The sequence below is a fragment of the Cricetulus griseus genome, chromosome 8 (assembly GCF_003668045.3).
Source record: "Cricetulus griseus strain 17A/GY chromosome 8, alternate assembly CriGri-PICRH-1.0, whole genome shotgun sequence".
NCBI classification, from domain to species: Eukaryota; Metazoa; Chordata; class Mammalia; order Rodentia; family Cricetidae; genus Cricetulus; species Cricetulus griseus.
In genome coordinates, this window is record NC_048601.1 from 74,124,832 (window position 1) to 74,149,711 (window position 24,880).

At 42.5% G+C, this 24,880-nt stretch overlaps 3 protein-coding genes across 3 annotated transcripts in view; 2 read left to right on the top strand and 1 right to left on the bottom strand.

The window, feature by feature from the left end:
* Positions 1 to 8,771, bottom strand: part of Sema4f (ssemaphorin 4F) — a 36,063-nt gene extending 27,292 nt beyond the window's left edge. The window contains exons 1-6 of the mRNA XM_035449048.1: positions 8,671 to 8,771; positions 8,523 to 8,572; positions 8,369 to 8,440; positions 7,685 to 7,732; positions 7,352 to 7,457; positions 7,052 to 7,097 (exon numbers count right to left, since the gene is read on the bottom strand). Coding sequence (XP_035304939.1) covers positions 7,052 to 7,097; positions 7,352 to 7,457; positions 7,685 to 7,732; positions 8,369 to 8,440; positions 8,523 to 8,572; positions 8,671 to 8,771 — 423 coding nt within the window. The remainder of the gene's footprint in view (positions 1 to 7,051; positions 7,098 to 7,351; positions 7,458 to 7,684; positions 7,733 to 8,368; positions 8,441 to 8,522; positions 8,573 to 8,670) is intronic.
* Positions 8,772 to 13,711: 4,940 nt separating this feature from the next.
* Positions 13,712 to 14,191, top strand: LOC100763904 (40S ribosomal protein S15). The gene has a single exon (XM_027429548.1). It carries the CDS (start codon positions 13,712 to 13,714, stop codon positions 14,189 to 14,191), a length of 480 nt encoding a protein of 159 aa, XP_027285349.1.
* Positions 14,192 to 17,685: 3,494 nt separating this feature from the next.
* M1ap (meiosis 1 associated protein) overlaps positions 17,686 to 24,880 on the top strand; it is a 61,756-nt gene continuing 54,561 nt past the window's right edge. Inside the window, exons 1-2 of the mRNA XM_027429438.2 lie at positions 17,686 to 17,983; positions 23,623 to 23,808. Coding sequence (XP_027285239.1) covers positions 17,744 to 17,983; positions 23,623 to 23,808 — 426 coding nt within the window. The 5' untranslated portion in view covers positions 17,686 to 17,743. The remainder of the gene's footprint in view (positions 17,984 to 23,622; positions 23,809 to 24,880) is intronic.

Consider the following 24,880-nt stretch of genomic DNA (forward strand, 5'->3'; position numbering starts at 1 on the left):
TTAGGCCTGGAGTTACCCAGGAGTTAGCTGCAGTCGCTCCAAATCCCCATATATCCATAACTGTACTACTAGAAACATGTATGTAATACTATGGAAAATATGTGGGTAAATGGGAGCACGCACCAAATTTTTCAGAATTATTTCTTTGCTCCCTGCATACACAAAGATATAGTTATAAGGGCTGGAAAGATGGCTCAGTGGGTAAAGGCGCCTGCTGCTACACTTGAAATCTGAGTTTGAGTTCACCCCTCTCCCCACCCTAGGGACCCCTCAACATGGAAAGTAGAGAATCCACTCGTTCAGGTTGTCCTCTGACTTCCATATGCGTGTCACGGTGCTAGTGCCCCCACGTGTACACAAAATAAATAGATTAAAATGAAATATATATATATATATATATATATATAATATTATATATATATATATATATATTAGTATATTAGTTACTTTCCTCTTTGCTAAGTTCCAACTTAAGGAACGGTTTGTTTTGGGTCACAGTTGGAGGATATAGTCCACTATAATGTAGAAGACATGGTGGCAAAAAAGCAAGAGGGCTGGTCACATTTTTCAGTCCCAGGAAATGGTGCCATCCATAATTAGGGTGGGCCTTCTCACCTCACCCAAATCTAGTTACTCTCTCACAGAAATGCCCAGAAGTTTGTGTCAGGGTGGTTCTAGATTCTGTCAAATAGACATTATTAACCATCACACTGCAAAATCGAGCTGGAAAGACGACTCAGCCGTTAAGAGCTCTTGTTGCTCTTGCAGATGGTCTGGGTTTGGTTCCCAGCACCCACATGGTGGTTCACAACCATCTGTAACTCCCATACAGGGGATGTCATGCTCACTCTTCTGGCCTCCATAAGCACTGCATGTACAGGATACACAGACATATAAGCAGGCAAAACATCTACACACATGAAATAAAATTAAAAATCTCAGTCCTTAAATATGAACTACGGTGACCAGAAAGTGTGTTGACCAGAGTCAAGAGTGACCACTGTGTAGCTGACAGGAAAATCCACAGAGGTGCAGTCAGTGGAGGGGCCTGAGGTAGTCCCATAGCCTTGCTCTGCACGTAATACTATTTCCTTCCCAGGCAGCTTTTAAGGAGCAGTAGCTGTGTTTTGGGGAAGGACTTTGAGATACAGTGTAACTACCTCCTGTCCCAGAGGGAACTTCTACTTATCGTGTGTTTTACATATTTAATTTCATTTCATCTCTTGGGGATCCCAGGAGGGAGACCTGAAACAAAAAATTAACATGCCCATGTTACTCTATCAGGAAACTATATTGGGATTTGATGTCCTCAACGCAGAACTTAGGGACTTCCCACACACCGGCAGTTTTTAGGTTTTAAACGCCTGCCCACTTAGGTATGTCTACAAACCCTTTACCAACCATCACTTCCACATTGAAAATGAGAACTTACTGGTAATGACCAAAAAAAAAAAAAAAAAAAAAAGGAAAAATTGAAAGTATGAACTTATTGTGCAATTGGTAAGTTACCAGATAGCACATTTAAATTCAGCAATTTTAATACATTTAACTTGATATGATATATTGTGAGTTATTTAAATGGCATATAATTATAAACAGACTTCACTATATTATTTTCTCAATAAAGCTATAAAAAATTCTTACTTAAAAAATTCCCACTTTGAACCACAATAAACATAGATTATGGTCTAGTTAAGAGAGAACCTGGCTGATTGCTCAGTGGTTAAGAAAATTTGCTGCTCTTCCAAAGGACCTGGTTTCCAGCACCCATGTTAAGCAGCTCACAACTGCCAGTAACTCCAGCTCCAAGAGATTCCACATATCTTCTGGCCTCTGCTACCACATATATATGCCATTTGCTCATACATACACATAAATAACTTTGAGAGAGAGAGAGAGAGAGAGAGAGAGAGAGAGAGAACTTAGGTTTCAAATAATATGGATGTAAACATCTATCAACTTACTAAGGGGTTAACCAAATAATTCACAACAAATTTGTGACATTATCTAGTTATCAATAATTATTAAGCATTTGTAAAAGTTACGTAATCATTGTGATGGTTTGAATGAGAAATGCCCCCTACAGGCTCATGTATTTTAACACTTTGTCCCCAGGTTGTGGCACCCTTTAGGGAGGTTATTGAAACTGTAGGAGGTGCTTCTTTGCTGAAGGAAGTGTGTCACTGGGTTGGGCTTTAGGGGTTTATAAACTCACTCCATTTTGACATCTCTGCTTCCTGGATGTAGTTGAAGAAGTGATTTCTCAGCTTCCTGCTCCAACTACCATGCCTCCCCCATATTATAGAGTCTCCCTTTGGAAACAAAAGCCAAAATAAACTCTTCCATAAGTCAGTTTCGGTGATGGTATTTTATCACAACAACAAAGAGTGACTAACGTAAGTATAAATCAAGAATAACTACTGAGGACAGAGAGCAGCTGGAAGCAGCACTACTGCCCGTTATAAAACACACAATAGGTATTTTACAGACCAACAGTATATCTCACAGTGACTGGATAACATACCTGGCCATCCAGAAGTGCATTGATCAGTTTTGGTATGTTAGTGTTAATACACTTAACAACTGAGTTGGAATGATGAGTAAGCAGCCCTTAGTCACCTGTAGCACGGAAGTCTGGGATAGCATCTCATGTTGTTTGTGAGCAATGAGGACTTACTTTATGTTTGTTAACTCAAGCTGAAGACTGATTCAGGTCATCATATGCTGTTCTGTCTCCTAAAGAGGCCTCTGTGTTAATAAGCATTTGCTTTCTGGGAAGAGTTCTTGAACAAATTCTGACCAGCTCTCTAGTCTTGGTCATGTTTCTATTAGGTGCACATTTCATGTTGGAAGGCAGTTGTGGTCTGTTATGGATTTCTTCCAGCAGCCTCATTTCTTTTCTATAACGAAAACTTCAATCAACCCAGTTCTAAAACATGACATTTGTGGGACTGGAGACTTGGCTCAGTGGTTAGGAGCACTTGTTGTCCTTGCAAAGGACCCAGTTTGCTTTCCAACACGCACGTAAAGGCTTACCACTTCCTCAGGCACCAGGCAGGCATGTGGTGTACATCATACATGCAGGTAAAACATTCATACAGACAAAATAAGCTAAATCTAAAAATAAATAATAAAATTTTTAACAAAGGAAAAATGATCTTTGTGAATCCAGGAGTTGAGTAGTTATACTCGGTGCATTTATTTCTTCCAGGGTTGAGAGAGTAAAAAGCACCCTACAATTATGCCACCTGTCATCATGAATTCTTTACCTGTACAAACACTTCCAAATATAATTACTAGGCTTTTGACCACGGATGCTTCTGACGTTTTGAAGTATAAGTCTGTAAGTTTGCACAGAGCTGGGGGAATTTCTTCTTTACCACCAGGAACCTCTCGCCCTTTTAGCAGTTTACCCTGTACTCCTTCAAGTTTCCTTTACTAATCTTTTCCTTTCTCCCAGGTTTCAGTATCTCATGTAAACCTCTACATCTTTTGAGGTCTGGGTTGTCTTCAGTCCTTGGCCATTCATCCCATCTGCTTCCTTCATGGTGTTACTAATGTTACTTCATGGTGTTACTAATAGTTACTCCATGGTGTTACTACCCAAAAAGTAGACAAAAACTTTAAAATTTTGGGGAAATAAGCTTTTGCTTTTGTCTTAGTCACTGTTCTATTGCTGTCATGAGGCTCCATGACCAAGGCAACTCTTATTCAAAGAAAGCATTTAACTGGGGGCTTGTTTACAGTTTCGGAGTTAGTCCATTGTCATTCTGGGGGTGGAGCCTGGCAGCATGCAGGTAGACACTGCAGCAGTAGCTGAGAGCAGAGAGCCTGGGCCTGGCATAGGCTTTTGAAACCTCAAAGCCTACCACCAACAAGGCCATGCCCCCTAATCCTTCCAAACCTTTCAAATAGTGCCACTCTCTGGTGACTAAGCATTCAAATATATGAGCCTCTGGGGGCCATTCTTATTCAAACCATCACAGCTTTGTTGATCCATTCGGTATTATTAATCTCTTGAGCCTTACTTCCTCACAAAAATACTCATACCTCATATTCCTTCTCAGATTGTGGTGCAGTTTACACAGTTTCTTCTGCTCTTGGTTTTCTTGAAGTTAATACTGTGCGTCCACTCCTTGCCTTACAATTCACTCCTCAGCCAATTCCGGCCAACATCAAGCCCTCTCCTTCTTTAAAAAATGTTTTCCTTTATTTTATTATTTTATGCGTATGGGTGTTTTGCCTGCATGCATTTCTATATACCTGCACTTGCCTGGTACCCAGTGAAACCAGAAGAAGAGCCCCTGGAACTGGAGTTACAGACAGCTGTGAGCTGCCCCATGGGTGCTGACAATCAAACCCCAGATCCTCTGGGAGAGCAGCCAGTACTCCTAAGCACTGAGCCATTTCTCCAGCCCCTTAGCTACCCTCCTGAAGCTCAATAGTGGCTTTGGAGAATGATGTTTGGTCATAGTGGAAAGAGTTCAGGATTCAAAGTTAGAACGAACTGGTTAAGGTACCAGTTTTTGCCATTCTACAAGCCTAGAAAAACTATTAATCTTAGCTACTCGGGACCAGCAGCATTGGGTGTCCCTAGAGAACTTACAGAGTTTTAGACCTGCTGGATCAAAGTATGCATGTTCGTGAGATGCTCCTGCTGAGAAGTGCCATTATGTAGCTCTTTTGGAGAAAAGAAACTCAGGATCTGTATATGTAAGGTATAGGTGATACTCATTACATTTATTAACTTTCTTGCAAACATCTCATATGCCATGTTTTCACCTGTTTATTCACTGGTGGATCCTCCCACTAGCATAGAAACTTTGTAGTAAGTATCTAGCACAGAACCTAAATAAAGTAAACATTCCTACTTTGTTGTTGTTGTTGTTGTTGTTGTTGTTTCTTTTGTTTTTCGATACAGGGTTTCTCTGTGGCCTTGGAGGCTGTCCTGGAACTAGCTCTGTAGACCAGGCTAGCCTTGAACTTACAGAAATCCACCTGCCTCTGCCTCCTGAGTGCTAGGATTAAAGACATGCACCACCACCACCCAGCCAACATTCCTATTTTTGAATGGGTGAATAAATGTACAATTTATCAATCCTTGCCATTTGTCCTGCTGCCATTTATTAACACTGCTTCTCAGAATTGCGCTCATTTAGAGTTATTGTGTTAGATGCTCAAGACATAGAGCATTTCTATTATTGAAGAAGGGTCTATCGGATTGAGCTACTTATAGTTTCCTTTCCAGATACTGTGAATTCATATTTCTGCAATATCATTCTTATCAAAACTGTTAGCAGTCCTGAATACTATATAAAATTAAGTTCATACTTCTTAGTGCAAACTTTAGACCTTTACAGTTACATGTATTGATGTATACACATACATATAATTAAGACAATATATTATATATATGTGTGTGTGTGTGTGTGTCTGTGTGTGTGTGTCTGTGTGTGTACACACACAATATAGGGAGAGTTGTTCAAGCCCACTGCGCGCATAGCAGTCATCTATTCCATAGTGTATGACCCCCGTGGGACTTGAGGGCCAAAGGAACCCCTAAAAGCAATCTGATGATTCTTTGCTGGGCCACAGACAGAAAAGTCTTTTGTTTCTGACTGAGGGTCTTCCATCACCATGGTATAGTTAGAGACTATTAGTTTGTAGATAGGATGAAATCAAATCCCAGACCCAGAAACATTTCCCATCATGTTAGATCAGGATCAGTTGACGTGGTGTGGAGTCAGTTGTTCTGACTAAAGAACAATTCTGCTCATGTAGAGATTGCTCTACACTCCCTATATTTCCACATCACCTTGATCAATCCGAATTTAATACGTCCCACTGAAAATTCCCTTTAAAAATCCAGATTTTTAAGATCTATACTGTATTCTATAAGTGGATATTGGGTTTTTATTTTGGTTTGGTTTGATTGGTGTTTTTGTTTTTGTTGTTGTTACCTTCTTTTGGGTTTTTTGTTTGTTTGTTTGGTTGGTTGGTTTTTTTCTTTCTTTTCTTTTTTTCCTAGACAGGGTTTCTCTGTGTACCCTGGCTGACCTGGATGGAGCTCACTCTGTAGACCAGGTTGGCCTCAAACTCAGAGATCCAGCCATCTCTGCCTCCCAAGTGCTAGGACTAAAGGTGTGTGCCACCAATGCCATGTAATGCATTGTTATTTTTAGGCTGTTTCTCTATTTTGATTATTTTCACTTTAGTTTGTGCTGTAATTGATGATTTCGTGTACATTTTTTATCCTTTGGGAATTCCCATAGAATTAATTTCTCAAAGCTTAAAGTTAGGGCATGAGGCTATAGCCAGTGGATGAGATCTTGTGGGGAAAGAGGAGCAGGAGAGAAGGGGAGGGAGAGGGAGAGAAAAGAAGGAAAGGAAAGAGGGAAAGAGAGAGGGGAGAGGGGAAAAGAGGAGGAAAAAGGAGAGGAATTGATGTTTTAAGCCAGGCAGTGTAGCTCACACTTGTAATCACAATAGTCAGGAAAGTTGAGGCAGGAGGATTGCCTGCGCAACATGAGTTCAAGGCCAGTCTGCAGTACATAGACCTAGTCTCAAAAAGTAAAAGCAGGGGTTAGAGAGGTATCTCAGCAGTTAAGAGCACTTGTTACAGAGGCCCTGGGTTTCTTCACAGCACCCATGCTGTGGCCAAGAACCATCTGGAAGTCCAGGTGCAGAGGATCCAGCGCCCTCTCCTGGCCATCTCAGGCACTGCACACACAGTGCACAGACATACATGCAGGTCAAACACTCAATACACATAAAATAAAACTAAATAGATCTCTTTTAAAAGGCAAAACAAAAGAAATGAAGCAGTGAGGCCATCTTTTATTTTCACCTGAAAAAAAAAAAAAGACTTTTTATAGACTGACTCTAACTTTGTCACCTTTAACTCTTTAAACTCTTCCCAGCTAGAATTTCTGTTTATTTTCCTTAGCTATATTTCATAAACACACGGGAGTTCTGACCTGCTCCGTTTCCCACCTGGGTCGGTTCATCCCTCCTTAGGCAACCCGGTGGTCCCCGGCTCCCGGGAAGTCACCTTATTGATGCGGAACCTAGTGCGGACACTCGATCGGCCTAGCGCACTACAGCCCAGAACTCCTGGACTCAAGTGATCCCCCTGTCTCAGCCTCCTGAGTAGCTGGGTGGACAGGCGTGCGCCTCCGTGCCGGGCTTTTTTATGTCTGCCACTCAACTTAAGACAGGTTGAAAAGAACATTAACAAATGCCATTGAGTCAGACACGGTGGTGGCATCATGTACCAGTAATCCCAGCTCAAACCAAACAGCAGAGCCACTGACAAAAACAAACAAACAAACAAAAGGCAACTTTCTTTCACCAGAGGGCGCGATGGCCGCCGTAGCTCGCGTTCTTCCACACCCAGTCATAGCCTACAGGGTGCTCACCATGGGGCTTACTGAATAAAAATAATGGGCCAAGTGATGCTGTGGACACAGAGGTGAAAGGCGAGGACACAGTAGTGTTGTGCCTGCGTTTCATAGGGAGGGGACAACGAAGAGAAAGCTGTCCAGCTTCGCTCAGTGTTTCTGAAGTTTACAGCTGCTCTTGGACCACAGAAGACATTTTGGAACTTGAGCAACAGTAATCAAGGTGAATGAAGCTGAGTGATCCCGGAAGTCGGGGGTTGCAATGAGAGGTCCTGATGGCTCACATCCAGGGAGGATAGCGGGTGTGCGAGGGGTCTCTGAACTGGAGGAGCCTGAGGGGAAGAAGCCCCAGAGGGAAAGAGCCTCAGTGGGAGGAGCCTCAGAGGGAGGAGCATCAGGGAAGGGGCGGTCCTACGGGGTGGGGGAGGTCCCTATAGGGGAGGGGCTCAGAAGAGGAGTCCCTGAGGGAAGAGGAGGCGAGGAGGCGGTTCCTAAGGGGGGACGCCTCAGGCAGTAAGTTGACTTTGAGGAGGACGTGCCTGTAGGGGAGGAGCCAGAACTTGAGGTGAGTGTATCTAAGGGAACTTCCGAGTAGGGGAACTTGAGGTGGAGGAGGGGGTGGTGCTGAAGGTGCTACCTAAAGAGGGACTCCAGAGGACAGGTGCCCAAAAGGGGACTGACTCCCTTCAGCCTGAGGGAGGAAAGATTCGCCTGAGGGAGTTGCCTGAACTGGGGTCTGACGGGTTGCCCTCTGAGGAAGACGTCGTCCGGATGTCTGAAGAGGAACCTGCTAATTGAATAAAGCAGTTAACTAAGTGAGCGAGCGACTGAAATCTCAAGGTTATAGGCTAGAGCTCTATAGAACGCTAGAGCTACGCTTTGCTTTAATGGGGAGGGGATAAGCAGACGGAAGCGAGGGAGCGGTTGTCCAAGGGGAGGCATCTGAGGTGGACTCTGAGGTAAGGTACCTGAAGTGCCTGAGGTGCCTGAGAAGGCGATGCCTGTAGGGACCGCTGAGGTGACTGTCTGAGGGGCGGTGCCTGAGAGAGTTCTCCCGGGGTATCTGAGGTTTTCACTTAAGAAGGCCTGTCTGAGGTGAGGGTTGCCATAGCTGGCGCGTACGCTCTAAGAGCGGGAACTCTGCTGGCGGGTAATACTCGGTCTTCCGGCCTCTGGGCGAAGGAAAAGACTGAAGGGCTTGGGAGTCAGGACCGCAATTCAGAGGCTGGTTTTGGGGGACACACTTTAGGTCAGCCCTCCCGGCAGGTGCGAGGACGCTGCGCTGAGAGCTGCGTCGCCATCTGCTGGGTCGGTGAGGGGCAGCAGGACTAGCCGACGGCCCCATAAAAACAGGGTAGCCAAGCTCCCCATGACTGACTGACAGGAGAGACTTAACTCTCTCTAACTCTCTCTCTCTCTCTCTCTCTCTCTCTCTCTCTCTCTCTCTCTCTCGTGTGTTTCTTTGTCTCTGGTATCATGGTGTCCCGTGTTTTGTCATCCCCGTTCCCGTCCTGCCCCCACTCCACCCCTGTGAGTTGCCAAGCCTGGTCTCTTTTTTTTGGGGGGGGGGGGGGGGCTTTTCGAGACAGGGTTTCTCTGTGGCTTTAGAGCATGTCCTGCTTACCCATCACCGCCTGGCCTAACTTTTTCAGTAAGAAGGAAACAATGAGCTCTGAAGGTCAAAGAAACATGGCTTTTGTCTCCCCTCTCCAAGGGAAACTTTGACTTTTTAAGATTTTTGAAAATCTATTAATTTAATTTTTTTTTAATGGAGGATAGGGTCCATGAAGGCAAAAGTTCTTTGAATCTGAAAGAAGTATGGTTTGGTTTGGGTACTAGGGTGAAATCCAGGGCCTTGCACATGCTAGGCCAGTGTTCCTCCAAAGAGTGATACCCTCCCTACAACACACACACACACACACACAGAGAGAGAGAGAGAGAGAGAGAGAGAGAGAGAGAGAGAGAGAGAGAGGAAACTGAAACTTTAATGGCACTCTGCTCAAGGGAAAACAGTTGGATCTTTTACTGTACAGTGAGTGTCTTAAGGGTGTAAATGCACAGTACAGGCACTATAAGGAGGGCATGTAAAGGGGCCCTAATCTTATGCTGGGAAAGAAAGTACTCAAAAAGCCCAACTGGAACCTGAATACGTTCATGATTAAAGAAGCCTGGGGAGTGGGCAGATCTGCAAGAGCTGAGCTGGGTCCAGGGATGGAGATCCAGGAAAACACACAGTCAAAAATTTGAGGCCAGGATGAAGACTTTTGGATTTTGTTCCTGTTCTTCGAACACACTGAAAGGATTTTAGTACTAAAGTAACTTGGTTTGGGGTGGTTCGAGGCCCAATTCCAGGTTTAACCACATCACAGAGGGGAAAAAAAATTCATCGGGTGTTCCTAGTAAAAGGAGAGTTCATGGGGTCAAAAACTAAAGTCAGTCCTGTTAGGTTGTGTGTCCAAACACTTCAGATTGTTATTTGATCATGTTTGAGGAGATTCACTTCATTTAAAGCATAGCCTTCCAATTGCAGGTCACTGTGAGATCTAAAATACGGTGTAACTACAGTGATTCATGGTACAAGAGGATTTTAGTAAACTAAGGAGAAAGAGATACTTCTACATTGTCTTAGGGTTTTCATTGCTGTGAAGAGACACCATGACCACGGAGACTCTTCTAAAGGAAGAGCTTATAGTTCCAGAGGTCCAGTCCATTATCATCATGACGGGGAGCATGGCGGTGTGCAGGCAGATGTGGTGCTGGAGCTGAGAGTGCTACATCTTGCAGGCAGCAGGAAGTCAACTAGCATACTAGGCATAGGAACCTCAAAGCTCGCCCCCAGCTTGCCACAGTTCCTCTAACAAGGCCATACCCACTCCAGCAAAGCCATACCTCCTAATAGTGCCACTCCCTAAGAGATTATGGGAGCCAATTACTTTCCAACTACCATACTTTCAGGGCATCTTCTAATTTCAGTTCAAGGAATGTCTTAAAGTTCACTCTTAGACTTACTGCACAGCATAGACTGGTTAGCATCCCCACTAGCACACATTCCCTTTCACACCATCATTCTCCAACCCATTTTTTCTCCATTTCTTTGAAAATGTGTTATCAGAAGAAACCTTGTATGTTATGGGCATGACTCTTGTATGTTATGAGCACTTAAGATTTCTGAGAAAAAAAGTTTATTTCATCTTTGTCGTTTTTATTGTTCTTTGTGTGTATGATTGTTTATGTGCATGATGTGTGTGTATACATATATGTATACATGTTCATTTGTGTGCAAACACACTGCTTGAGTATGAAGATCCGAGAACAACCCCAGATGTTGGTTCTTGCTTTCCATCATGTGTGAAAAAGGGTTTCTTTTTGTTGTTCGCAGTTTGTAAGCCAAGCAAGCTATCTCAAAGGCTTCTGGGAATTCTCCTGTCTCTGTCTATGTTAAGGTAGAACTAAGCTAGCAGGAGTGCTGTGTCTGGCTTTAGATGGGTTTCAGGGATTCAAACTCTAGGTTGTCAGGCTTGTTCAGCAAGCACTTGGCCCTCTGAGTCATCTCCTCCACCTTATTACATCTTGACTTTGTGTTTATTTGTAATACTTTCCTGTAAATATTTTGCAATATTTTACTTGCAGTGAAATGAATCACAATCCATTTTCTAATATGAAGCAAGACAGATGTGTGAGAAGATATACAAAATTTTTATTAGAATGATTTCCCACTGACCTAAAATAAAAAAAATAACTGCACAACCTGAAACACAAAGCAATCCTCATCGGTGGGAAAACACTGAAGGCTCTCCTTCCTGTGAGCTTATTTGGGAGAATGTAGAGTTAATATTTCACATGCTATAATTTAAAAGACCAGTAACATTGAAAATTTTTGTTTGTATTTAAAAGGGGAGGAGTATTTTCTAGGCATTGGGTGTGATGACATATTGCTGTAATCTCAGTACTTCAAAGGCATTTGGAGGACAAGGGTTCAGTGCCAACCTGGCCTATAGACTGGGCTCTGTCTCAACAATAACAACAAAACTGTTTTTAAACAAAACCTCAGTGGTTTGAACAATGCCTTGTGCTTTGTTTCTTCTCCCAGAATAATTTATGATAGATCACACTTTTTTTCTAAGTCTCGGAAAATTGTTAGATTCCTAAGTTTGGATCTGTTTGAACATTTTCCTGAGAGTTCCTTTAATGACTCTGCTTTGGCAAGCTGCACTTTCCTCTGGGATGTCTGCATCCTTTTTATCATAACCATTTCCTGTAAAATGCCACATAGAGTAGTCACAAGGAGAAAAGGAAGCAGCATGCTTACTTACTTTGCTGTCTGGACTCTGCAGTGACCATTCACTGAGAGACTTTAAAAGGATTTATATACTTCCTCACTGATGATCATCAGGATTGATATACATCTGTTATTTCCACAATGGTTTATGCAATTATTTGATTAGTTTTCCACAGCAACCTGAAATCTGAATTGTTTTCATGGACTATTGTTAATTACCAGCCCTGTAGCTGAAATTGGTATGTAGTGGAACTATGCCAAGTGCAAACTGCCTGTATCTAAAATGATGTTTTCAAGTTGAATGTGGTAGCTCACCTCTGTAATCCCAACATTTGGGAGACTGAAATGGGAGAAACAACGTGACTTTAAGGTCAACCTAGGCTACTTAACAAATAAAATGATGTTTTCATATGTATAGGGATGGTAAATAAGCCTTTTGGGTGCCCATTTTTTCTCTATCAATATATGTGTCCCCCTCAAGCAGAGCATTCCATTTAGAAGTTGGCCTTGTACATTAGTTTATTTGTTCATTTTTGTTTATTTTGTTTGTGGTGGAAACAGAGTCTCACTCTGTAGCTTTGGCTGGCCTTGATCTTGTGATAATCCTCCTGCTTCAGGCTACTAAGCCTTGTACTAATTTAAAAGTACAGTTAAAAGATTAAATACTGCCAGGCCATTGGTGGCACATGTCTTTAATCCCAGCACTTGGGAGCAGAAGCAGGCAGATCTCTGTGACTTCAAGTCCAGTCTAGACTACAGAGAGAGTGCCAGGATAGGCTCCAAAGCTACACAGAGAAACCCTCTGGGGGGGGGGATTAAATACTATTATTGCTTTCTTGGTAAATACATTAGGCATTTATTTGGATTTCCAGTTCCAAGAGTGCTTTTAAGCCATAGTTAGTGAAATGGTTCAGTGGATAAAGGTACTTGCTTCAAGTTCATTCCCCAGAATGCACATAAATGTGGAAAGGGAACCAACTGCACAAAGTTGTCTCTCCTGACCTCTGTGTATGATATAGCATAAATGTGCCCTGTATTCATACGTCATCCACACACAAACACAATAGTAATAAATTTAAATTTAAAATTTCAAAGAGTACTTTCAAGTTGGGCCTGGAGGTGCAGGCACGTAATCACAACTACAGAGCTGAGGCAGGAGGGCATTATGCTCAGGGACATCTTGGGTCACAGATTGAGTCCAGGCCTGCTTGGGATAATTTAGCAGGCCCATGTCTAAGTAAGTGAAGGATAAGTGTAGCACAATAAATTAAAGACCCAGAGACTGATTTTGGGGTTCAAGCTTCAAGCTGCAGGTCAGAAAAGCAAAGCAGCCAGGCACTAGCTCTTTCCTCTACCTCAGACTGAAAGACTGTCCTGGCTCCACCAAACCACAGACTTCACTCCCAGACTGCTATGCTCTCTTCAGTGTGGCTGTAGACTCCTGAGACTTCAATGTCTTCCTATCCTCAATGTGGCTGTAGAATGAATTTCCTGCTCTGAGACTCTGTTCCTGTCTTAAATACCTCTCTTGAGTCCAAGGATTAAAGGTGTGTGAGATCATCTTTGTATGAGCTGTTTCTTTAGGACTGGATCAATTTTGTGTAGCTCAGTATGGCCTTGAACTAACAGAGATCAGTCTACCTCTTAATCCTGAGTCCTGGGATTAAAAATGTGTGCCTGGCTTCTATGACTTGCGGCTGACTTGATTTCTGAATCCTCAGACAGGCTTTAATAAATCATAAATAGTATGTCACCACAGGTAAGGTCATTATAATTCTATACAGAAAGGGAAAACATTAAAAATTAAATGTTTATTTAATTGTCATAGGATGTCACTACTTATCACAGGTTGACCATGAACTTAGACTCCTCCTGCCTCAACCTCTGAGTACAGGCATGTGTCACCATACCTAGCTGTACTGCCTTTCATTTATTTGCCTTGCCTTGTTGCCACCACTATGGTATTGAATGGGGACAACTGTAGGAAGCTCTTCATCTTACGGAGAAAACAATCAACACATTACTGTGAAGAATGATTGGTGAGCTGTGCAGATGCAGCCAACGCTTCCTTTTCCAAGCAGCCACCAAGTTGACTGAAGTAGAGAAGAGATGGACAGTCTGCAAGTTCACCTACTTCAGCCTGGACCAGGATCAATTGCTGGACAGGTCCTATGAGCAGCTGATGCAGTTGTACAACACCCTACAGCGGCGATGCCTGAACTGTGGCCTGTGGCTGAAGCAGCACTCACTATTCAAAAGCCTGAGAAAGGCCACGAAGGAGACACAACCCATAGAGAAGCCCAAGACCCACCTGAGAGACATGATCATTCTGCCGGAGATGGTAGGCAGCATAGTAGGTGTGTACAATAGCAAGACCTTCAACCAGGTGAAAATCAAACCAGATGCAATCAACCACTGCCTGGTTGAGCTCTTCATCACCTGCAAGTTGGTGAAGAATGGCCGGCCTGGTATCTGTGCCAACCACTCCTCCTGCTTCATCACCCTCAAGTAGCTGTGGCCAATGAAGACCCCTGTTTAGTGCCTGAAAGAAAATGATTGTGGTGCTGGAGAGATGACTCGGTGGTTAAGAGCACTAACTGCTCTTCCAGAGGTCCTAGGTTCAATTCCAAGCACACACATAGAGTGTTCACAACAGTTCACAGACAGTTGTCTGTGACTCCAGTTCCAGGAGATCTGGCACCCTCATACACATATACATGCAGGCAAAATACCAATGCACATAAAACAAAAATAAGTCTTTAAAAAGAAAAAAGAATGTATTATGGGACCAAAAATCAGTAAACTGCCTGCCACACCTGAATTTGGATTCTCAGTAACCACATAAAAAGCCACGTGTGATTGCATGTACTTGCAATCCCAGCAACATGAAAGCAGAAAGATGGATTCTGTGGCCAGCTTAATCATCAAGCCCAAAGGTCCCAATCCGAGACTCTGTCACTCTCATGGGTGACTCCTGAGAAATGACACCAGAGATCATCTTCTGGCCTGCATACATGCACACACAAACACATGTGCAATGAAAACATGTGTGTACATATACATACAAAAGAATGAGTTTGTAGCTGTGGGGCGTGGCTTAGTGGTAGAAGGCATCATAGTTACCGTGTGTGTGTGTGTGTGTGTGTGTGTGTGTGTGTGTGTGTGTGTGTGTGTGTGTGTGTGTGTGTGTCCCTAGGTTCAATCCTCCATCTAAAAATATAGAATGCTGTTTGCTCCAGGGTTTTTTAGTGTTGGTTGTTTTTATTTTGAAAGGTCTCACTCTGTATCAGAAGACTAACACAGAACCCACTGCAAATCCCAAACTGGTCCCAAACACATGATCTCCCTCCCTGCCTCTGCCTCATGATTGCAGGTATACACCATTAGCCTAGGTTACTCTAGACTTTTTTTTAGATTGAGTCAACATTAGATCATCCTGGCCTAAAGCTCACGATATAGCCAAGACTGACCTCAATCTTCCTGCCTCAGTCTCACAACTGGTAGGATTATAGGCATGAGTCAGCATGACCCAATGCTCTAAGTTGGTTTTGTTTGTTTGTTTGTTTTTTGGTTTTTCGAGACAGGGTTTCTCTGTGTAGCTTTGGAGCCTATCCTGGCACTCACTCTAGAGACTAGGCTGGCCTTGAACTCACAGAGATCTGCCTGCCTCTGCCTCCCAAGTGCTGGGAGGCATGCACCACCAATGACCGACTAATGCGTTAAGTTTTTACTAAGATATTTTAATTAGATCATTCTGTTCCAACTTACTAAGGGACTTTGTCATATATGGACATTGAATTTTAACAAAAAGTTTTTGCACACTTACAGAAGATCATATAATTTTCTCATTTAATCTTCCAGTGTGATAAATTATTATGATTCTGGTATTATATGAAACTTAGACTCTCTGGTTTCTCTCTTTCAAGACTAGTTTTTCTTACTCTGTAACCCAGGCTGGCCTCAACCTAGAAGCAATTCTCCTACCCCACCCTCCCAAATGCTGAGGTTAAAGGTGTGTGCAAGCCACCATTCCTAGCTAATATTTTTCTGAGATAAACCCACTTTGGATATAATGTTATTTTTAATGTTATGTGTATGAGTGTTATGCCTGCATGTGTGTCTATGCACCATCTGAGGACCTAGTGCTTGAAAAGGCCTAAAGAGGATGACAGGTTCCCTGGGACTGGTATCACACAGGATTGTGAGCTACCATATAGGTGCTGGGAAATGAACCTGGTCCTCTGGATGAGCAGCAAGTGTTCTTAACTGCTGAGCAATCGCTCCAGTCTATGATGCATTATTCTTTTTACATGTTCCTAGCTTTAATATTCTTGTCTTGTTTGGGGGCTTTTACATCTAAGATCATGAGTAAAAAATAATCTTACTTTTCTCTTTTATTAACAAAATTTATTCTTTGACAATTTCATCCATGTATTCTGGTTACTTCCACCCTATCATCTTCTCTTCTTTTCCTCCCACCCTTTCCATCCCCCTTCCTCCTTAGAAATCTCTTTCCCACGTTTACTAGTTTTTGTTTTGTGTCCCACAGAATTCAACTACAGTCATCTGTGTGATCCTCGAGCTTAGCAGTTCATATATAACTGGATGCTATCTATGCCTCCCCATCTCCCAGAATCTGTCAGCTGCAAATAGACCAGTAATAAGTGGTAGGACTTTGTGAGACCCTCTCCCTTCCATAACAGACGATTAGAAGGGCCAGTAGGCATAGCTGCTTTGATTTTGCTTGTTAGGTCATGTTGTAGTTAGAGGATAGCATATTGCAGCCCTTCTCCATGTCTTCTATTTCTTAAATCTTTCTACATCCTTTTCCAAAATGTCCCCTGAGACTTAAAGGGATGATATAGATGTCTTATTTAAGACAGAGTCCTTAAATATCCATCCTTTATTCTCAGTATCTTATGCAAGGTCTTCATAATCACCTCTGTTGACTGCCAGGAATGACTTCATTTTTTTTTTTAAAGCTGATAGTAGCCTTTGTCTGTAGGTATAAGCTTAAGTGTTTAGAAGGTGGTTTAACAGTATGTCAGTTTAGCTAAGAAGTGGTGTTAGGCTCCCCTACTAGGGACCATGAACTCTACAGTTATGTGCTCTGGACCATGTTTATGGTAATAGGTATAGGTTTCCTCTTATAGAGCCAGACTGAAGTCTATTTGGGAAGTGGCTGGTTGTTCCTGTCCCTTAACAGTCACGGCACTATGGCATCAATGAGCACATCTTGCCAGGAAGGTTAGCATCATAGTTCCTAAGGTTCACAGCTGTATAAAACTGTTGGTGCCTCCTGCCTGCAGCAGCTGTCATAGCACCTTCCAGCCCTGTAAGAGGTAGCCATCAGGGAGAAAACTTCTAGTTCGGTTCCAACTTTATTTCTCTATAGCATTTATCCTAGGTGTGTGGTACCTTCAGCAAGAGGAGCTTATCAACTAGTTATAATGGGGAACCAAGAAAACAGCATGAACCTTTATTGTTTTGGGCACCTCCCTGACCAACAACTCCTATGGAAGTATCCCACACCTGGCACTGTGGGAAACTTTACAATATGGTAGGAAAAACAGACATAAAAACAAGTTACAATATAGCATAATGAGCAATAACAAAAGTTGATTTGAGGCACAGTGATGCCCATCTATAATCCCTGCACTTGGGGTTGTAGGGAATGTAAGATCATACATACTCAGCGGCATAATGAACTCTAGGCTAGCCTAGGTAACATAAAACCCTGTAGGAAAAAAAAAAAACACAAAAAAACAAAAACGAAGCTTAACTTTTGTGTAACTCCTTTATTCTTTATTACTTCCACTTAGCATGTCTATCTAAAGTAAAACATTGAGATCCCTTAGGTGCTATTAATATGGGCTGACCTTGACAAGTTTGATTTAGTACCTAGACTGAATCCTTTTTGGATTTATCCCCTCAATTTATATTCTTTGCTTCAAGTACCTAATCCAGTTTTATGAAAGCCAGTCGTTTCTTTTTCTTTTCCTTTAGCTTTAGAAAATACCAATTATTCAAGTGGTGGCTACAGTTCCACACTGGTTTGACTGCCATGAATCGGAGGAGAACTAATAGTAGAGGGACCTCTCCTACCACGAAGATAAGTCATCAACCTCCAAGGCTTCTCATTGTGCATATTGCTGTGCCTTCCTGGGCCGACATCTGCCCCAACCTCTGTGAGGCCTTACAGAACTTTTTCTCCATAGCCTGCAGCTTGATGGGCCCCAGCCGCATGTCTCTGTTCAGCTTATACACAGTACAAAACCAGCATGAGTGTATCCTCCCATTTGTGGTAAGTCTATCTATACTCATGGTATTCTGAAAGCAAATGATATTTCCACAGCAGAGCTCATAGTTGTTATCAGTTACAGTAAAAACCACATTGGTTCCTCCTTCCCAATTAGCCCCCATGAACCAGAAGTCATCCTGTGTATATGGGGTGTGTGCTGCAAGAGGGAAGCCTCTGAGTTGGTAATTTGGGGGCTGAAATAGGCTGCACCCCATCCCTCTCCAAAGAGAGAAGAAACCTTAGCATTTGCAGTTCTTTAAAATGTAAACAGCTAGATCCTTTTGCACTATTCGAAATGTAAATACTTAGAGAAGTTTCTAAATCTCTTCAGAGGTCTGGTTATTCAGTCACTCTCTTTCTCCCAAACTTGTCCTGGGGTAAAATTCAAAGCCCTAATTTTCTTTGTTCAGAAAATCCTAACTGCAAAACAGAAACTATTTCCCCTGTGCTCCACTCAGGTGTAACTTTAATTCCCTCAGGTAAAACACCACTTCAGGTTTTAGGAGTGACTAAGGCAGGGATCATTATCTTTACAAAGCTCCCTCACAAGTATCTACTCTCCTCCTCAAAGAAAATTCAACTCTTCCTTTTCTCTTAGATATAATTCAAAATCCCAGGAATGGGAAAGATGCGTGCATTCCACATGTCTCCTTCTTTGAGTCACCCTTGCTGCTAACTCAATGGACATATGTCTTTAATATAAGCAAAGGCAGGAATTTCACAGACTTGTTACTGATTATGTGTGTAAAATTTAACTAGGATCCACTCATTTTTTAATTAATGTCTCATTCTCCTCATTGAAAGTGGAAATTAATATCTCTTTTGGTAGTATAAAGTATGAAAATAATACACATTTGTTAGAGTTTGCTTTCTATGGCTGTGATAAAACAACATGATCATAAACAACTTGGAAGTGTTGATGCAAAAACTACAGCTGTCATCTTAAAAGGAATTAGATAGTTTATTCTGAAGCTATTTTGAGTGGCCATAGCAAGGGGACACAAATTTAGGTTACCCCAAATTCCATGTTCCAATGTGGAAGCAGTTTTATGAAGTTTTATAGGACCAAGAAATTCATAAATCAAGGCAAGTTTAAAATACATTGTTGGGTACATCAGAGCTGCAAATTACAGTGAAATGGGGGAAGCTTTACTATAGGCCCTAGATGCTATTTGATGACATTCTTAGTCTGAGTTGGTAGAAGCTAGTGGTCTGCTAAGTTAATAGGTACTAAAGGTTTTAATCTATTAGTTTAAGATGTTAATTCAGACACAGGTGGACAAGGAGTGGTTCCAGGGGGCTAGAACTAGCCCACGATAAGGTAATTAGCCTTTGGACTTGCAACATTCCAATCTCTATGTGGTACTGAAATTCTAATCAGTCAGCCTTTAAAGACAGAGCTTCTTCTCACGAGTTCTCATTCACAGAGAGGAAAGGTTTATTAGATTTACATGGTCGGATCACAGTCCATCCTGAAGGGAAGTCAGGGCAGGAACTCAGGAACTGAAGTGGAAGCCATGGAGGAGTGCTGCTTTCTGTTTTATTACTCATGGCTTACTTAGACTGCTTTCTTATACAAGCCAGGGCCAGCTGCCTGGGAATGGCACCATCCATAATGGGTTAGGCCCTTCCATGTCAACTGTTTGGTTGGTTGGTTTGGTTTTTTTGAGACAGGGTTTCTCTGTGTAGCCTGGCCATTCTGGAACCAGCTATGTAGACCAGGCTGGTCTTGAACTCACAGATATCTGCCTGCCTCTGCCTCCCATTTCTTCCACATGCCATTCATCAGAAACAAGTCATTGTTCTATCCAGGCAAAGCAACAAGGCCTAGGATAATACAAATGAAGCATGTGATAGGATGCTGTGGAGATAGTTCATTAATTAAAGAGCTTGCCTGTACAAGCTTGAGACCTAAGCTAAGTTCAAGGACCTGAGTTTGATCATGAGCACCCAAGTATGAAGCTGGATCCATTGGCTCAAGAATGGGACCTGAGCTTGATCCTGAGACTTGAGTAAAAGGGTGTGATGTGTGCTTGTTATCCCAGTGTAGGGGAGGCACAAACAGGAGGGTTCCTGGTCCTCTAGCACAGCCCAGTCAGCATGCCTCAGGTCCCAGTGAGACCCTGGCTCAAAATAAAATAGAAGGTAAATGACTCCTATAATGACTAATCTTGGTTGTCAACTTGACACACCTGGGAAGAAGAAGAAACCTTAATTAAGGAATTGCCTTCATCAGATTTGCACATGAACATGCCTGTGGGAGCATTTTCTTGATTGCTAACAGATGCAGGAGGGCCTAGCCTCCTATGGGCAGTGCCATCCCTGGGCAGGTGGACTGTGCAAGCTAGTAAGCAGCATTCCTCCAAGGTCTTCACTGTAGTTCCTGTCTGAGTCCCTGCCCTGGCTTCCCTCAGTGATGGACCATAAGTTATAAATTGAAATAACCCTGTCCTCCCCACCCCCAAGTTGCTTTTGGTCATGGTGTTTATCACAGCAACAGAAAGCAAACCAAGACAGCTTCTGAGGCATGACACTCAAGGTTGATCTCTGGCCTCAACACACACACACACACACACACACACACACACACACACACACCACTTCTCAAGACACTGTACACATCAGGTAGTACAATGAAGGGAACCTAGGGCTATCACAATCTATTCCTTAAGTTTCCTAGCCTCAGTACAGAAGAGGAAAACCTGGGCAGGTGCCAGCCATCCTCTTGTGTTTAGAAGGGGCTTCAGAGAGACCAAGGTAGCAAGAGGAGAAAACTATATACAGGAAAGGAAGAAAAGTCCCATTTTCCTTTTTAAAGGAAGCTCTTCAAGGAGCTATATAAATCAGTCAAGTTGCAAGCAAGAACAGATGGAATATCCAAGCTGAAAAATTTTCAGAGATACAGAAAGAGAATATTTGCAGAAGTGAAGGCAGAGTCAACAATAGATAGTGCAACAGCCAGGCCACCCAGAACTAAAAAGAGCTGCCTCATGGGATCTGTGACGTTTGTTAAAGAAAACTTAATGACTCTTGTTAAAGCACCATAGAATATTTTATTCAGGACCGTTGCAGTAGGAACAAGCACCATGACAATGGGGTTTTGCTGTGGTGAAGAGCCTGAGCTCAACTAAGTACAGTAAGGGTAAGTGGGGCTCCCACATCTAAATCCCCAGCTAGCCCCTCCCATTGTACACACCTTTTTAAAGCAGGGGTGTGGGTAAACACACTGAATTGGTTCCTATAGATTGACCTCCAAGGATACAAAACCAGGGAGAGGAAAGAAGACAGTGATCTGGAAAGGCAAACAAAAACTTCTCAGTATTGAGTACTCTGATAATTTTTCTTCCCTGCTACTCCCAGTACAGGTGGCCATTTTTAAAACAATTAACCACTCCATTAGGAAAGCCAGACAGTTTTACACTAGAAACCATGAACTTGTCAGGAATTTAACTAAGCTGGGAAACAGCTGATTTGCCAGGTACCAAAGGAACCAACAAACCACAGGAAAGGGTTAAAGTTCATTGCCTCCTGAAAGTGAATAATCAAGAGTCTAACCTGGGCAAAGGGCCTACTCCCCATTCCACTTTGTTGCTTGTGTGCTGGTGGTAAATTTTTATATTTCATTTCTTTTGTTTACTCAAGTCAGTCTTACTCTGTCAACCAGCCTGGCCTGGGGCTCACTATCTGGCTTAAGCTGCCCTCAAACTCATAACAGTTATCCTCACTTATTCTATGAGTGCTGGGATTTGAGGTGTGAGTCACCACACCCAGCTTTCCCTGTTTTTCTCAGATTGAATGAACCCCAGACAAAACACTTTGGTGACTTTATCAACCTGGGATTAGAGAAAGCAAAGAGGGAAGGCTAGCAGTAGAAAAGAACTGAGTCGGGATAAAGAAAGTGTATTCATTTCCCCGTTTCTCTCAAAAAGAAGTCTTGGCAGAAGCTCTTGGAATATAGCCATAGTCCTCAGAGACCTAGGAATGATGGTGGCAGAGCTAGGGAGGCAAATATCTCAAAAACAGGATGTGCCAGGGCAGCCTGAATCCTTGGCCATATCCTTGACCGTGGTGAATTGGCTGTGCACCAAATCTAGGGTAGAAACTGCCATTTCTCTTCCACTACTGCCCCATGAAACCTGCCAGGTAAAGCCTTCTAATTGCCTATAGTCAGACCTGAAAAACAAAATCACACTTAGGACTCCTCATGGGTAACTCAGGAACAACTACAAGCCAAAATTTCCTTCCTGTAGAACAATAAATTCCATGCTAGTTAGAACTCAAGAAAATTGCAAAAATGATGCTACCACGTGATGTACACAAACAATCCAGTCTATAAGGAAATCAGGCCCTTAATTCCATTTTCACTGAACTATATAGACATTTGACATTCCCTTTCTGCAGAGACACCTCAAAATGTAAATGCAGAAAAATACCGTCTGGGGAATCGTATCCAGGACAGACCCAAGATTACCCCTCGCATTTAATTTTTTAGTAACATCCAATAATTCTGAACCTTTTATTATAAGGAACAATGACAGAGAATTCATAATTAAAATATTAGAATTCCTTTTTTATCCATTGTGACATGAATATAAATAATTCTAACCCAAATGATTAATATCCCCCTCAAAGGGAATCCAGAAGAATGTCCTTACTGTGAAACTCTTTCTAATTCTTTTACATTTTCCAATAAAGAATTTGTTGAAATTATTTATTATCTACAGTGAGGCTTTAGGGTCCAGAATGCTCTAGTTTAGCTATGATGCCTATTTCCTCATCCTTAGTAGCTAACATTTGATCATGTCAAAGCAGCAGTTAGGTCCTAAGAAACATGATGACTGTAATGGAGAGCAATGGGAGAGGGAGAGTCAGACAAGGAAACAGCAGTTCTAGCATGTGGAGAGTTAAGTATTGCTAAAGAGATGATGTAAAGGGATCAGATAAACATGGAGTTAGGAAGACAAACCAAAACAGGCCCAAATCTTCCTAGTTGTGAAAAGAAATGCAAATAGAGAAAAGGGAAACTACAATACACAATACAGTGATTTTCCAAAAGCTGTAAAACAGAAAATTTTGGGATTGGAGAGACGGCTCACAAGTTAAGAGCACTGCTCTTTCAGAGGACCTGAGTTCAATTGTCAGCATCCTTCAGTTCAGGAGATCTAAAGAGAATCTAAAGCTCGTTTTGTTTTTTGGGGTTTTGTTGTTGTTGTTGCTTAGTTGTTTTGGTTTTGGTTTTTGAAGACAGGATTTCTTTGTGTAGCCCTGGAACTCACCCTGTAGATCAGTCTAGCCTTGAACTCAGAAATCCACTGGCCTCTGCCTCCCGGAGTGCTGAGATTAAAGGCCTGAGCCACCATTACTGAATTAGGAGGAAAGCTCTTACTGACTAGCTCCCCATTGCTTGCTCAGTCTGATTTCTTACATGACTCAGAACTAGTGGCCCAGGGTTGGCACAGTCCATAGGAGGCTGGGCCTTCATCAATCATTAATCAAGAAAATGCCCCCAGACAAGCTGATGGAAGCAATTCCTTGATTGAGGTTTCTTCTTCCCAGGTGACTCTAGTCTGTTGATTTGACAGAAGCTAACCAGCATACTAGGTTCCTAAAGATTTGTGTATTTGATTTGTATTTCTCTGCAGCAAGTGAGAGGGAACTTCGTTAGGCTTCAGGCCTGCATCTCAGAGCTGCGCATGTTACAGGTAGAAGGTTGTTATAGACCACATCATACCTTACTGCCATTGGCTGTAGAGGATGGGCTCCAACAGTTCAAGCAATTCAGCAGATACATGAGCACAGGTGCTGCTCAGCCCTGTAATTCCCTGGAGGTGAGTGATGTTGGCTTTAGGGCATGGAGCCATTTCCCCATTTCCATCCGTGTAGGCATTTCATTATTTATTATCCTTATGTTGTTCTGTTTCATATACATTAAATGTAATTTTCAAGGCTAGATGCTTAGCTACCTGCAAGTAGAAGACCTTATTTCCCTTTCCCGTAACCCATAATGTATTCAGTTCTTTTTTCTCCTCAATACTTTGTCCTTTTTTCTGAGTGTGTGTGTGTGTGTGTGTGTGTGTGTGTGTGTGTGTGTGTGTGTGAGTGTGAGTGTGAGTGGAGTTATATGCAACCATACAAGTTCCATGATTGTCTCTTCAGTCTCTGTGAACCCCAATGAACCCTGCTTACTTGATTCTGTGGGCCATTTTCTTGTGATGTCCTTGACTCCTCTGGCTCCTACAATCCTTCCTCCCCATCTTCTTCAGGCTTCCTCTGGCTTTACCTAGTGTTTGGCTGTGGGTCTCTACATCTGCTCCTCTCAGCTGCCTGAGAAGCCTCTCTGATGACAACTGGGCTAGGCACCAATCCATGAGTACAGCAGAATATCATTAGGAATCATTTCATTGACTTTTTTTTTTTTTTGCCCATTGTGTTTGGTTCTATCCTGGGTCTCTGAGCTATCCTGCTTCAGGTTCCTGGCCATCCAGGCAGTGTCAAGTGTGGGCTTCCTCTCATGGCATGGACCTCAAGTTGGACCAGTCTTTGGCTGGCCACTCCCACAAGTTCTGTACCACCATTACCCCAGCACATCTTGCAGTCAGGACAAGATGTATGTTGAAGGTTTTGTAGCTGAATTAACAAATGTCAAAATTGATGCTATTCTGGTGCCAGGATGAGACAGTCAAAAAAAAAAAAAAACCTTAAAAAAACCTTAAATAAGTTATCAGTGGATGTTCTGTGGGTACATTTGTGAGTAGGGGTTAAAATAGCCTCAGTTTTGGTGACCTCTGGCTGCCAACAGATGGCTTGAAAAATAATAGTGTGGAACTTCTCATTTCCAGTTTCACATGTAAAGAAGCTGGAAGTTGCCACTTTGTCCTAACAATTATTAAAATTCTCTGC